The sequence below is a fragment of the Eucalyptus grandis genome, chromosome 8 (assembly GCF_016545825.1).
Source record: "Eucalyptus grandis isolate ANBG69807.140 chromosome 8, ASM1654582v1, whole genome shotgun sequence".
Lineage (NCBI taxonomy): Eukaryota > Viridiplantae > Streptophyta > Magnoliopsida > Myrtales > Myrtaceae > Eucalyptus > Eucalyptus grandis.
In genome coordinates, this window is record NC_052619.1 from 26,454,896 (window position 1) to 26,470,949 (window position 16,054).

Here is a 16,054-nt window from a genome sequence, read left to right on the forward strand (position 1 = left end):
AATCCAATCCTCTAGAGGATGCTTTGAGGGTTGAGATTGAAAAGAATTGCTTCATGGATCCGGCTTCAGTCTTCGAGAATAGGGAGGATCCACAGTATGAGTGGAGAATATGGCAGATGGCAGGATTTGTCACGGATGTCATGCCTAAGGTTAGACCCTCTCTCTCTCTCTCTCTCTCTCTCTCTCTCTCTCGCATTGATATGGAGTAGGGTACATTATGGCTTGCATTGGGTGTTTGTGTATTGCAAAAGGCTAAAAATCCCGGAAGGGTGAGCTAATTAAAAAAAGAAAGCAAACATATAACAAATGATTGTGCAGACATAAAGTGGAGGTTGCTATAAGACAATGCAAAGGATATTCTCTTTATTTATAGAACTCTAGTTCGCTGTTAAATTACAAGGACCGCCCAATGAAAAACTTCAATAACACATGTTCATCCGGTTACAAAATATTCAACAATACATGTCATGTTTCCACCAATTAAGTACAAAAAAAATCTGTGTATTGTTATTGCTAACTATATATAAAACTCTAGGATTGCCACTTAACTCATTCATACTCCTCCTTCTAGGTGTCAATTTCAAAAAAAAAAAAAAAAAACTATCTAACAGTCTACATCTATGACAAGAATTTCATTGCCGACCAAATCATCGAGTTTTTCTACCTAGAGGAGAGATGCCAAAGTGGTTGCTGCCCAATAAAGAGGGTTATATATCTTTCGTGGCTTCAAAGAACTTATATGAAAAGATCCTAGGAGTAGCTTTCTGTGTTGTATTTCAAGTGGTGCATAGGTCACGTGAGAGTACTTCATTCGAGGTTATAGGATCTGTTAATTGCAAAGCCGCAATACACAAAAGGCATTTGAAGTTCTTTGATTTGGATAATTTTTGGCTGGAGTATATGGAATTAAAGGATTTGTGGACAATAGACCATTTTGATCCAAATGACCAGACTCATTTCCGCATTAGCATTAGAGTATGCAATTATCAAAAACTACTTGTGAAGAAGTGTGGATTCCGACTAATATGCAAGCCACTAGAGAATGATTCAGAAGTTTTGCTTCAAGACGATCAGTTGCTAGATCCAGCTTTATTGTACGAGGTTTCGCATGAAGATAATCCAATGAGCACAAAGGAAAAAGGATTGAACATGGTTAATTTGTCAATCGAGGTATCTCTCTCTCTCCCCCTCCCCCTTCTCCCAATGTGTGCGTGTGTACATGCATGTGTTGATACGGTGTACATTGGGTGCATGTAATGCAAAACTATAAATTCTAGACAAACAAACAAATTTAATATAAAGTGATTATGCATGTGTATAGAGCTTAACAAAATCTCAACTTGATGCAATGACGAAGACCCGATGTTTGTAATTCCTATATTGAAAAATACGGTTGAAATCTTAGAAAATATAACGAACAAATGGACACGTGGTTCTTGATGTTACGGTTGATCATAACAACTGACACCAATAATAGTACTAGATCAACTCTACGAACTAAGATAAAATTGCACAACTATAATAATTCAATAATTCGACATGAGACATTTTTCACTCTTAGGTGCTTGTTGCTATTATGATAGGGGACCGTCGTACTATATGCCTAGCTAGCCACATGCAGATTACTTGGACAGTGTGATTTAATTTTATTAATAGAGAGTATTGCATTTGAGATTATCCTTTTATATAAAGTTAGAGCAGACATAAAAGGGGCAAGTGGTTGGATGAGGCTGGTCTGTGGAGAGGGCATGCATTAGATTTTCCTTTCCAATTTTCCGTTAGTTTGAGTGCAAGTAGAAGTTTTTTTTTTTTTTAAATTTTATTTTAATAATGTTAAATTTGTTGCACGTAAGTAGGAGTTCAATTAGGACAGTTTGTACTGAACAATCAGTGATCTCCAAAGTGAACTCGTAACAATGAACATTAGACAATGGGGTCTAACGAAGACGATTAATTTCTTGGATATGCTGTTCTATTTTCCATCAATTTTTCACTTCCTATATATTACACTTGTATTGTCTGAGCTGCATATAAGGTGATTCAATCTAACATTAGGGGTGGGTAGCACTTGTAGGGGAATGATTTCCAACATAAGCAACGATCAATATGTCTAATTATTACAGAACTCTTGCTTTAGTTGAATTACTAGGAATATGCACAAATCAAACTCTTTTTTCTCGAACTAATTACAAACTTGGATACTTCTAATAATTTACACATATAACAGAGGCATCGCTATTCCAGCCTTTGGTCTCACTATGGGAATGTTAGCCCCGGAAGAGAGATGCCAAAAGGGTTCGTCCTTGTTGAAGACGGTAGTATATCTTTCAAGGCTTCGAAAGACTTGTACAACAACTTCATAGGATTTTTTCTATGTGTTGTCTTTGATGTAGAAGATGGAGAAAAGGAAGTATCTTTCGACATCATACCACATGTCAACGGCCAAAGGCGGAATGAGGTATCGGGAACTCTCGGTTCATTTGAGACAAATCACGTGTGGCTTCAATTTTTCGGAACAAATGCGTTGTGGGGATTGTTGGAGGGAGTAGTCGACTTTGGTCAATTTGACGAGAGTTATCCGATATTTAGCCTTAATATTAGAGTAGCGGGTGCAACTGTTAAAAAGCTAGGATATGTGTTGCAATCCAATCCTCTAGAGGATGCTTTGAAGGTTGAGATTGAAAAGAATTGCTTAATGGATCCGGCTTCACTCTTTGAGGATAGGGAGGATCACTGTGCTATGTGAGGAGCGGATGGAAGGATTGGTGCAAGAGACCGAAGACAGGAATGCAGGGAGAGACTCAATATATTAGAAGAGGGGCATCATGCCTGGCTCATGTGTCTTCAGCATGGGGGTGCTACGAGAGGTAAAGCAGAGGCTTTGCAAAAAGATTTGGAGTCATTTCCAAGTTATTTGTATTAAGGTTTGTGTGAATGAGTGTGAGTGATTGATAGTATCCGCGTGTATAAGGGTTGCGAGTGTGTCTTTTTTTTTCTTCCTTTTGTGGCCCAATTGGGGAGGGGGGGGTAAAATCCCTCCCTTTCTATATTTGGGCTAGTTTCTTGCCTTAGTTTTTTTTTTTTCTTTTGTTAAACAAATCATTTGATTGAATAACCATTCCAAAAGAAATTGCTATTTGTATTGTTAGTTGAGCAAACCCAATTAGCTTTTCCATCTCGAGCTTTTGCCAAAAAAAAAAAAAATTACCCATGCGTATATTAAAATACACTATGCTCGTACATAACTATAGATGGACGAAATCATAACTTGAGATAATGAAGATGATTCGCAGGTTACCGATTAACATCTTATCTTTTAAATATGAATACAAAAGAATTATCTACTATTTATTATCTTACCTTCTAAAAGAGGTTAAAAATTTTACACACTTAACAAATATCATGACGCTGCATGTACATAAGAAATTGATATTTTGAAAGTTGGACAAAGTAAATATATTATTATGCATGTAATAAACATGACAGTACCATTTTGCTATACTTCTTGTCTTATTTTATTGTGCTTTAGCTTCAAATCCTAAATTTTTTAGCATTGAATACTAAATGCTACAAATTTTGAGAAATTTATACAATGTTCTAGTAATTAAAAATCATTTGAAATGCTTTTACATGCTTACTTTGCTTGAAATATATGTGATCTTAAACAAACGAAAGTATTATATAATCAAATCTACCATAAAGTTTATACGTGATGTCATGTGACTGATTTAAATTATATTGTTACATAATGGTCAAAATTATGTTATTTCGTAATATTTAAATCATTAAATCATGGAAATAAATAGTTGGTGAAATACACAACATGAAAGAATGCGATTGAGGATGCCACTTCCTTATGGCTCCATCACCATCAATCGATCGTCTGTACCATCTCCGATCAGTGACACCCGCTGTCAAATCTCCCTCGCTGGTAACCGCAACCACGGCTGTGACGGAGCAGAGAACGGACGCTCATCACCACCGATCGAAAGTCCTCTCGTGCTCTTTCTCCCTCGCTTGGTGTGTGCAGGAGAGCTGAGGAACCGAGTGAAGCAAGAATGCACGCGCACAGACCGAGAAAAATATCTTCCTCTCTCATCTTGAGCGCTCTGGACCGAATCCAGTGTCCACGCCCGCGGTCGAAGCCAGTTGCAGCTGAATATCTTCGTCGAGCAATTTCGTCGCTGAATCGATTCGTGGCCTTAGCTTCGTCTTCGTGAGATTCTCCAAGTCTTTCAGTGTCTTCATTTATTAGCGGGTAACCGTTCGGATCGGATCTCCCCAAGGTAGGATGCGGTCGATTCATCGAGACTCGATCATACGATTTTTTTGTGTTTGCCTTTTGCCGAGAGCTTCAAATTGTGATCTCATATTGCTCTTGTTATATTGCTCGCCGATTGATAGGAATTCCTATTTGTAGAACACCTCACCCTTCATGATCACCACCTGTTCGACGTTTTGCCTCAGAGATGATAATGACAAATTTGTCTTCTTTTTTTTGGTGAAATGACGAATTTGTCTTCATCATTGATCAATCTGAGATTGCATAGGAGTGATGTGGATGTTCTTGTTCGACATGTTGATCATATATTGTGAATTTTGATGCTTCATCCTTTGATGGCAGAAAGTTCTCTTTCCCTTGGTGCTTCGGTTTACTTCGTCTCCTTTGGTTGTGTGACTGATTTGTCGTCTGGTATAACAGTAAGTCATTATACCCCGGTGGTGAATAAATCACAGCAAAGCTATATTAAGTTCAGTCTCATTTTTATGCTCATAAAAGACCATTCCACCAAAGTTTGAGAAAGAGAGTCTTCAACCTAATTTAAATTCAAAATAAGGGGAAACGGTATGAGAAATGCTCAGGGATTGGAAGCTTAGTTAAGTTGACAAATTATGGATATATGAAAGCAGTTAAGTTAAGAAATCATGGATATATAAAAGAAGTTAAGTTAAGAAATGGCCATTGACCTAGTAATAATCAAAGGGAATTTAAGACTTATGAATAAAAGATATGTAGAGGAAAAAGATATGTTGAAATTATGCTGGAATACTGCCAAAATTACTGCTGATTTCCCTTTTGAGTATTGTTGTAACGTTGATCTCGATGTCTCCAATCGAGCATCATTTGTACAAACTGTGATTAATTTCAATTCCAGGAATGTTAATGTCCTAGTAATCTTCTTTTCAGTTAATTTTGTTCGGCTCGTTCCTTTGAGTTTAGTGTTCTTTGCTTTGATTTCCTTCTGCATTGCACCTTTAAATAATTCATGGTACTTCCACTTTAACTTCTGAGCAATTTGATATTCTTGTCATTTTGATCGATTTCCATCAAACCATTTCATCCATTGCTTCCAGGAGCTAGCACGCATGCACACACACCATCAAAGCCATCTCTGGCAAAATTGTTTGTGGACAGTTTAATCACTTTAGAGCCAAGCTAGAATCAGAAAGTAAGCTGGTAATTTGTTTTCCCAATTGCTCGACAGTCTGATCAACTAACATTGAGCGAATTTGCTACAACAATGTCATATAGCTAAAATTGAGCTGGCTCTAGAAGAACTTGTTACATGTCTGCTTGCTAAATTCCAATTCAAAATCTATAGTTTCTACTTTCCCTTTTGATATTAAGAAGAGCAGTGCACTAGACCAAAATTTGGTGATAGCAACTTGGAATTTTCTTTGCGGGATTTCGGTGCATAGACTTAATTCTTACTCGCTCATAAATCCGAAAATTCTCAATATGAATATTAGTATCTTTTGGCTTGATCAGCACGAAAATATGAGAGAGCAAGCTTGCTTCATGTCATGGGGTGTGTTTGATTGATACCTTCTATGACTATGATAATGACGTATTCTTGGAAAGTCGATTCAATAGTTATTTTATGAGTGGAGTGAATAGATGATATATAAGGATTATCCGTCTGTTAGTTTTACGAAATGAGACGGTATATTATGTTTTCTCAGTTTAAACAAGAGAAGTTAGATAAAAAGGTATTTTGGTATTATAATGTACCATTAGTTCTTGAATTTTTTATAGCTGATTGAGATCTTAAAACAACCTAATTTTATTTTAACTCCTTTACAACTGTGGTATTCTATCCTCTCATCTTCTTCAAAGAGTTTATTTGCATGTTGTGAGTTTTGCTTCACGCTCAATCAAAGGCTGGGGCACAATTACAAGGAGATAAAGGAGTGCCATGAAGGAAATGATTGTCACGACAATCGGGAGTCGCCAATGTGTCGAGTGAGTTCATTGTGGCTTGAAGAAAATCGAACCATGGGTCATTTGAACTGAATTTTTTTTTAAAGTTACGCGATAACCTAGGTCATGCTAAAAACGTGCCAAATGAAAATTAACCGCAAATTCAAGTCCGATTTCAAAAATTGAAGATTCTGTCATGTCACAATAAATTCTAGGAACGTCGACTCAGTCTCAGAAGATTTTTCTGTGACCCGAGACTTTTTGGGAAAAAGTCGTCCTAGGGCCGTTTTTGCTCAGAAAATGTCGAGGATCGTTTTTGATTGTGTAATTGGGATGCAAGATAGATCAATTGGTGAGGAAAAATATCAATTTGATAATTGAGGTACTAACGGAATTTATTAAGGCCGATTTGGGTTGAATCAAGCAAGGATCGGTGTCCACTTGAAGCCAAAGCTTGCCAAATTCGTATGCCCCTTGCCTAGGTTGTTTTGGACCATTTCAAAGGTTGTGTTAGAAGCTTTGTTGGCTGAATTTCAGCCATGGAAGACAGCACACCTTTAAGGACCGGTCAAGTGAGCATTTTGGGAGAAAATGTGGCCAAGTGGTCCCCCTTGGTCCCCTTGGTCCCCTAGATCTTTCCTCTCTCCCTCTAGTCTTCAACCGTCCTTCTCATCCCCTCCATTGTGCAATTCTTGAAACCAGCAAGCTAGAGAAGGAGAAGTAACCGCCTGGACGCCGTCACACACCGCCACCATCGTCGAAAGCCACCCGTCCGCCTGTGCGAGTGCCACACGCACCGTCGCGCCTTGCCGCGCCTCACACCGTCGTTCCAGCTTGCTCCACCGCCCAGCAAGCGTTCTGGACCGTTATGGGTTGCTGCCAACCGCCATTTGAGCTCCATGAGTCCACATCTAGGCCTGGTTTGGCCCTTTTCATCTTCCTCGATCAATCCCCACCTAAACCGAGCTAGCTTCTTTTCTGTTTCAGCAAGGACAGATTAGGAAATTAGTGGGTTTCCAGCCACCATCTAGGCCTGTTTTGAGATGGTTTCGAGTCTCGAAACCTAGGCTCGCTTTGGAGAAAGTCGGCCCTGTCGTGTTCCCATCGAATTGAACCAAACAGTTCAATAAACAAGTGAGTTTAATTCACTAATCCTCGCTTAGTATGCTACTGATGCTTAGGAGTTGATTAGATTTAATTAAGTATGATTATGTGGATATATTAGAGTAGAGTAATTAATTTAATGACTTATTAATGCATGTTAGGTATATGGTTAGAGTACTTAGCAAGTAAATAGGTTCTGGTAATTATTGAACGAACCTCGGAATTTTTTCGGGCTCGTCTCGACTTCCAATTACGCTATAACGAACCTAAGTTGGATTTATTGCATTTATTTAATAATTTTCATAATTATTTAATTATTTAATTATTTTTCGAAAATTAAACCATGATAGCCGGTGGTTGGAATTTTATACCGATTATCGTGGTACGGTTTGTTTAATTATTTAAGTGCAAAATTGTGCTGAATTGATTTAATTGTGATTTTAGGAATTTATTCCTAAATTTAAAAAAAAAATGGTAATTAATTGGATAATTACCGGGCGTCGGTTTACAACGCCAAAGGGACTGCTAAAAATAGTGGGAGGTTCAAAAGTGAAAACCTAGTATTTTGGATAAGGCTAACCGTGTACCCATACACGTGTATTTTTGTCAAGTATGATAAAAAAGACAAAATTGATTGTATCTTTGGAACAATATACTATAACGGCTTAATGATTCGTATGGACGTTATATTGTCATAGCTCAATGACTCTCCTGTCATCTTGAGAAAGAATTGCGTGTATATTGGCTCGGTAACTCTATATGTCATCTTGGAGATAGAATGGTATGATTTGACAACTCGATGACTTTCATGTCATCTTGAGAAGGAATTGCTTGTATACCGGCTCGGTGACTCTATATGTCATCTTAGAGATAGGATGGTATGACCCAACGGTATGTTATAATGGCTCGATGGCTCTATATGTTGTCTTGGAGATAGAACATTATGCACAAGTATGTTATAACGGCTCAATGACTCTATATGTCATCTCGGAGATAGAACGTTATGCATATTCGCTCGATGACTCTATATGTCATCTGGAGATAATATAGTACTATCTATATTTCACTTTGATTGAGGAATCTTGGATCTTGATCGGATTCATAGATAGTACTGAATGGAATGACTAGGTAATAGTCTGATTGACATATAATCGACTAGGTCGATTGATCAATGTTTTGATATATGGTGATTGATTTTGGGTTCTTATTAGAACTGTGTTGAATTGCAGGTGGAATTTGAGGCAAAGATAAATCTTCTAACTTGTGTTGTGCTTAGGTAGCCCTTATAGCGTATCGGCCTTCTAAGCGAGTCTTAGGGAGTAGAACTTGCTAAGACATTGTCTCACTGGTTATTACATAACGATTTTCAAGTCCTTAAAGGAAGTTAGTGAAGGACCCGAAGCCCCAAAGTCTGGGAAGGTGAAGATCGAAGAATCGGCGAACATATCTAACTAGTTAGTCATAGGACAGTTCCCTTTTGTTAAGCCGATATTTTTGTAAGTGACATGATGTTGTGAATAAATATTTTTGTTATAAAAGGTTTGTTTTGATTTTAAAAAGTTGACCTTACTTTTTTATCCCATTATTTTATTGTCTGGGGATTGTTTAATTACTTCCGCATGCGTATTAAAATATGAATGGGTCGGCGATGCGTCCTGGAACGTCACTATTTAATTGACCATGCAAAGATGGGCATACGCCCGAGGATCGGGGCGTGACAATGGTGGCCCACACAGGCTCAGTTTAATCTGGGGCAACTCATTGCGGGCCAACCTTTCTAGTGGGTACCTTACCCATGGTACCTTGGGCCAAGCCCAAGTTCATTGCCTGGTCATGTGGGCCACTAGAGCCACGTCCAATCCGAAGGGAGCCCACCAACTATAACTGGGGCAAGCCCAAACGCCAGATTGGAGCAGACGAGCAGGTCGGGTGAACGGGTATGGGAACAAATCCCTACCTAGGAATTTTTAATGCGAGTTATCAATTCGGATCGAGCGAATCGGGTTCAGGGACAAATCCTTACCCAAATTTCGTGCCCGGTTTCCTGTCGTTTCCAATCGGAGCCGTCACCGATCGACCAGAGCCCGGTGACCCCCTATACATCTTGACAGCCGATGATCCTGAGTTGCGGCTAATCAACCTCTAGTTAACCAGGCCAGAGAACTACTCCAGGTGGTCCGGAGACTTTTGGCGTGCCTTAGTGATGAAAGACAAGGATGGGTTCTTAGATGGAATTGTTCCGATTCCTGCTGATGACCGACTAGCGCAACACTTAAGGAAATGCAACCAGCTCGTCCGAAAGTGGATCGACAATTGCATTTCCCCAAACGTTGCGACTGGCCTTCCACCGACGGAGGACTCGAAGAACATGTGGGAAAACATCAAGCAGATGTGTGGCAAGTTAGATTGGACACAAATTTTCTCTTTGATGTAGGAACTCAGTGAATTAAAATAGAGAAATATGACCATTTCAACCTACTACAACAAATTGTCATCCCTATGGAATGACCTCGAAGCCGCGGAAGAAAAGCTCAAGGGACCAGAGGAGACACTTGAGATAGCTAGTATAAACACCTAGAGGGGGGTGAATAGGTGTCAAAACAATTTCTCGAGATACGGAAGCGATACTAGGCAAACGATAGAAAGGGAGTTCTCTTTTGGTTAACAAAATGAAATATGATCAAACTAAAGCAAGGAGTAAGGAAGAGAAGATTGAACACAAGGTTTATAGTGGTTTGGCTTATTCCAAGCCTACGTCCACTCTTCCGCACTGACAGCCTACCGACTGAATTTCACTATGAACAAAAGAGATGTTACAGCACAGCTTTTCCTTGATTCCACAGTGTAGATATTCTACCACACTTCCTCAAGGTTTCTCACAAATATAGACTCTTTTTTGTGTACAAAAATTTGCTCAAGTGAATTGACTAAACAACAAGGAGCTTCAGACTTTGGAATTCTTCTATCGCGCACCTTTTGAACAACTTAGAACGTCTTCCTTATATACTCATTTATGCCATCATATCCATTGACACTTACCAAAGGCATTCTTCCAATTTACCCGTTGGACGGAATCAATTAGGAAGATCATTCGAGCTATTAAAGGAACATGTCGATAGCCCATCAATCATGTTCGCCCATACAATTAGGATCTCGGTTTCCATAAGTAGAACCTTCCAAGAATATTTCTCCAATCATCGGATCCTTAATCTTCGAATCAATCATGATCAAATAAAGGATTCCATAATGTCATATCTAGCCAAGAGATCTTCTCCAGTCGATAAGGTCACATCCTTAATGAAACATCCAGTTCTGGATAGCCTTTCTTCAACGGATTAGAAACTGTCAATGAGGATAGACTTTGAATCTTGAGTTTGGCTGTCCGGAGGTCTTCAGACTTTAAGTAGCAGAGTCTGCAAACCTTTAAACTCGACTGATGGAAACGATTTGTCAGCTTCAAAACACTTCATGAAGATTTCTCCAACAATCTCCCCATTTTTTATGGTAACAAAACTTTCCTGCAGATTTGGATAACTTTGACCTGCAAAACATTACTCAAACAAATATGGATATCTTATAAAGATAAATGGCTTAATGAATGATAATGCTAGAATCTGCAACCACAGAAAATAGGTTAGTCTAGTATGTGATAAAGCCATCCATAAGATATCAATAGTAGTTAATATAAGGAGTCAAGTCCAAATCCAAATTCAATCCACACATCCAGACACAAAAATAAAGTCGTAAAGTCAAACACCAAAACAATCTAAGTTAAACAATCCAAATGATTAAAATCAAAGTTTCAAATCTTGCATCTCTCCCCCTTTTTGTTAGCATAAAAAAAAAGGTTGAGATGAAAATGGAATAGAGTCAAGAATGCTTGGGAACACGGACAAGCTGGAAATCTCCCATTGACTGAACGATGCCTTCCAGCCTTTTCAAGTCTTCCTTTAGTTGTGCAACATCCTCACCTTTAGCATTAGCCTGAATCTGAAGAGAAAGAGCTTGGATCTGATCATTCAATGAACTCGAAGAAGCTTGACCTACATTCTGCAAATTCTGAACTTCGCATCCCAAAGCATATATCTGACCTCGCATTTCCAAGAGAATATCCATAATTCTGCGAAAATCTGCTGAATTATCGGTCTGCGTACTAGCTTCGGCCCGATCTGATGGAGTAAAGGCAGACGATGGCAGATCAGCATAATCACGCAGATTTGGTGATGAAACATCATGACCTTCCTCAGGAAATTGAGAGACATAAATGTCCTCTCGGATCTCGCGGGAGAGCGACCGACTCCCTCACCGGTAGCGAGGATATGAGGACATTCCTCTTTTCTCATGATCTCCCCCTGTTTCCATACCTTCAGGTGGAGAAGAGTGTCCCTCATGTTCTCCTTCTTCTTGATCTCTTTTCTCTTCTTCTTCTTTTTTGACTCTTTCATTCTCAGCATCTCTTTCTTCTTTTTCTCTTTCCTCTGTTTCTTTCTCCTCTGCTTCTTTCTCTTCTCTTTCTCTCGTCCTCTGTTCTGAGTCTTTCTCTGGAACAGAACGACTCAGATTCTTCAAAGCCATTGTAGAAATGGTGATGTTTTCCTCATCATCTTCATCCTCAACGATGAGAGCTCTTCTTTTCTTGGATGGAGCAATCATGGGCTCCTTCCCTTTTCTTTTTGCTACAAAAGAGCTTTGATGAGTTTTGACAGGAGTCTCCTCCTTGAATTTCTCCAATGCCTTGCTTAGTTCCTTCAGACGCATTTTAGTCACCATTTTTAGTCCTACCACCATATGATCACACGGTCAAGCACAAAGAATTTGTGGAGGCTAAATGTTCAGATGTTTGAATAACTTCGTCATAAGACCTGGATAAAGAAGTTGACATCTGTCTTTCACCACTGCTCTATACATGTGGAACATAACAGTGTGAGGAAGAGAAAAAATTTTCCCAGTGATGATGGCATACATCAACTTTGCCTCTGAACTTGAAACATCAGTCTTGGAAGTTGATTTCGGTCTGAGGCAATTGATCACAATCTTGTGAAGCAGAATGTTAAACGCACTCATCCTTAAGTAGGAAATCTTTTCCTCTGTTCTCCTGTCTTAACAAGTTCCAATGTAGCACGAGCAATAGAAACATTGATCGGTTGATATCTTCCTCTCTCAACCCCTAACACATCCGCCAAAGATATCCATATCCACTACAAAGTCTTGATCTTTGACACGAAAGAGAATCTATTCGCATCCAGAAACTAAGATTCGAATAGAAATAAGCAAGCATTAATTCAGCATGAGCTTCGTGGTGTCGAATGTAATCAAGCCAAGTTGAAGAAAACTAAACTTTTCTCTCAAGTTGACATTTACAGCATCAAGGAAATCAAAATCCACACTTCTAGGGTTTATTACCCCACGCTTTAGTAATTTTGAGTATAGAGCCTTTTGTTCCTTCAAACTAAACAACTCTCCCCTTTTTCCTCAACTTTTTGCCGCAACACCCATTCTCGGTTGAAATTGGCTGAACAATTTGTCATCATCATTCCCATCTATCGGATTAAATCCCCAATCACGAGGATCACTTGGGATATTTGTAAGGGTTTCTTCTGCCACCCCTTTATGAGCAATTCCCAAACTTTCCATTTTTCACAAAAAGATATATTCATTCCCATATCCTTTGTCCTTAAGAAAATCATTGATGTAGTTCAATGAAGTACCAGTCCTCATTAGAGCATGATAAAGCTTATAAATAAAAGAGGGCCTTTGAACTCTTACAGGATCTGCGTCTTCAATGATTTCTTCCTCTTGTTGATGACCAACATTCTGTGGACTAGATGGTGGAGAATGACGTTGCTAAGAATGTTGTGGACTCTACTGCTGATTTGGAGACACTTCTTCCTTGGTGAGATCGAAATGAGTAGGCCCCTCACTCATTCGCGGTGGTCCCCTGCTTGCGATACTCGAAGACTTTCTTGAAGACGACATCTTTCTCACTCTTTGAAAGATTCGTTGCTTGACTTTCCCAAGAAAGATGACAACTTTTTCGAAGATTAAACAAGAGAAGAGAACATGAATGGAAGATCGGTGCTTTTTAGGGTTTTAGAGTTTTAAACGAAGAGAAATCGACTGTATATAACTCGGTCGAAACGAGGGAATGCTAAACGTCGTAATGGAAAGTGAAAAGATCCCTTTTCAAAAAAAAAAAAAACTGCCTTTTTCGAGAAAAGAGTCTTTTCAAAATAACTCCTTTTTCGAAAAGGAAACGTTGCAATAATTACGTCGATTAAAGATATCAATAATAAAACATGGTTGATGATCGTACCTTTTCAAGATAAGATTCGAGAGAAAGAATAACTTACAGTCAAAGTCTTGTTTGACTAAGTCTGAGAGTCTCTAGACTTTGATTTCCTCAAACCTCAAAATATTGAGTCTAGAACTGATGATTTCAAATTGATTTTTCTCTAAAAGGTTTTGTGAATATATCCACCGTTGGTTCTTTGAATCAACAAACCGAATCAAAACTTCTCCATTTTGAACATGATCTCTAATGAAGTGATGTCGAATCTCTATATGCTTTGCTCTTGAGTGAAGAATTGGATTTTTGGTAAGATTGATTGCACTGGTGTTGTCGCAGTTAATCTCCATGCATGAATCTTCAATTCCAAATCTTAGCTGTTGTTTTATCCACAGAATTTGTGAACAACAACTTCCAAGAGCAACATACTCTACTTCTGCTATAGATAGAGCTACCGTACTTTGCTTCCTTGAAAACCAAGACACCGTCCCGCTCCAAGTAGTTGACAGGTACCCGGGGTGCTTTTTCTATCAACTTCGCATTCGGCAAGATCTGCGTCTCGAGTATCCAAGAAGAGTAAAGTCTCCCCTTTTAGGATACTAGAGACCGATGCTTGAAGTTGATGAAATATATTTGATAATACGCTTTGCAGCATTTAAATGAGATTCTTTAGGGTTTGCTTGAAATCTGGCACAAATGCAAACACTAAACAAAATGTCAGGTCTAGAAGCAGTAAGATAAAGAAGTGAGTCAATGATACTCCTGTATAACTTTTGATCAACTTTATTTCCTCCTTCATCTTTGTCTATCTTCAAGGAACTTGACATTGGTATATCAGCATTTTTGCAATTGTTCAGTCCAAACTTTTTGACAAGAACATTTGCATACTTTTCTTGATGAATAAAAGTTTCTTCCTTCAGCTGTTTTAGATTAAAGCCCAAGAAAGAAGGTTAACTCACCAATCATGCTCATTTCAAATTCATCCTGCATAGTCTTAGAGAATTTCTTGCACAGACTTTCATTAGAGGATCCAAAAATAATATCATCGACATATATTTGAATAAGCAGAAAAATTTTGCTTTCTCTTTTAATAAACAGAGTAGTGTCTACTTTACCTTTAACAAAGCCATTTTGAATTAAAAACTTACTCAGCCTATCGTACTAAGCTCGAGGTGCTTGTTTTAAGCCATATAATGCCTTTTTGAGTCTGAATACTGAGTCTGGTTTCCTTGGGTCTTCAAACCCAGGTGGTTGTTCCACATAGACTTCGTTATAGATGAATCCATTTAGGAAAGCACTTTTGACATTCATTTGGAATAACCTGAAATTTTTATGACAAGCAAATGCAAGTAATAAACGAATTGCTTCTAACCTTGCTACTGGTGCGTAAGTCTCGTCATAGTCTATCCCTTCTTCTTGCGTATATCCCTTGGCCATGAGTCTTGCTTTGTTTCTTATGACTTTTCCTTTCTCGTCCATCTTGTTCCTGAAAACCCATTTAGCTCCAACAATTGATTTACCTTTTGGTTTAGGAGTCAACTCCCAAACATCGTTAATTCTGAATTGTCTGAGTTCTTCTTGCATAGCTTCAATCTAGCTTTCATCAGATAACGCTTCATCTATGCTTTTGGGTTCTATTTCAGAAATAAGAGCCACAGCACTAGACTCTTCGCGCCTTTTGGACCTTATGCGAATTCCTTCATTGATGTCACCAATAATAAGATCTTTGGGATGACTGGACTTATGCTTCCAGTTGCTGGTTAATTTGTCAAGTTGATGATCACTTCCTTCACTTGAATCTTCAACAATCACTTGTTGCTAGTCCTTCAAAGTTTGAGCTACTTCTTGCAATTTAGACTTTGTAGAGTCTGGAGCAGGTTCAGGCTCTTCAAGATGAATCTGAATAGAATCATTTTGCATAGAATCCTGGAATTTGACATTCATTGATTCTTCCACAGTTTGAGTCTTATTGTTGTAGACTCTGTACGCTTTGCTTGTGGTTGAATATTCAAGGAAGATGCCTTCATCTGACTTTTCTTCAAACTTACCAACTCGATCATTTGCATTTTTCAGTATAAAACATTTGCATCCGAACACATGAAAATATGAAACAATAAGCTTCTTTTCTTTGAATAGTTCATAGAGGGTTTTTTCTAGAATAGGCCTTAGAAAAACTCTTTTGAAAATATAACATGCTGTAGAAACTGCTTCAGCCCAAAAACGTGAGGAGATGTTACTTTCAATTAGAAGAGTTCTAGCCATTTCTTGAAGCGATCTATTTTTTTTCTTTCCACAACTCCATTTTGTTCTAGAGTATATGGAGAGGAGAACAAATGCTGAAAACTAGATTTATCACAAAATTTTGTAAAATCTTGATTTTCAAATTCACCTCCATGATCTGTTCTTATACTTGAAATAACATATCATTTTTTCGTTTTGAACCTTTTTAGCAAATTTTTCAA

General features: G+C 38.4%; 1 protein-coding gene across 1 annotated transcript; it reads left to right on the plus strand.

The window, feature by feature from the left end:
- Window positions 1–633: 633 nt before the first annotated feature.
- LOC108956710 lies at window positions 634–2,874 on the plus strand. The gene is made up of 2 exons (XM_039301215.1): window positions 634–1,170; window positions 2,228–2,874. Exons 1-2 carry the CDS (start codon window positions 676–678, stop codon window positions 2,744–2,746), a joined length of 1,014 nt encoding a protein of 337 aa, XP_039157149.1. The 5' UTR covers window positions 634–675; the 3' UTR covers window positions 2,747–2,874.
- The last annotated feature ends 13,180 nt before the right edge of the window (window positions 2,875–16,054 follow it).

Bases quoted from the DNA above. Each gene is read 5' to 3' on its own strand.
- LOC108956710 (XM_039301215.1), top strand. From the start codon at position 676: ATGCCAAAGTGGTTGCTGCCCAATAAAGAGGGTTATATATCTTTCGTG. The intron at 1,171-2,227 runs GTATCTCTCTCT...CACATATAACAG, and splicing joins TGGTTAATTTGTCAATCGAG to AGGCATCGCTATTCCAGCCT.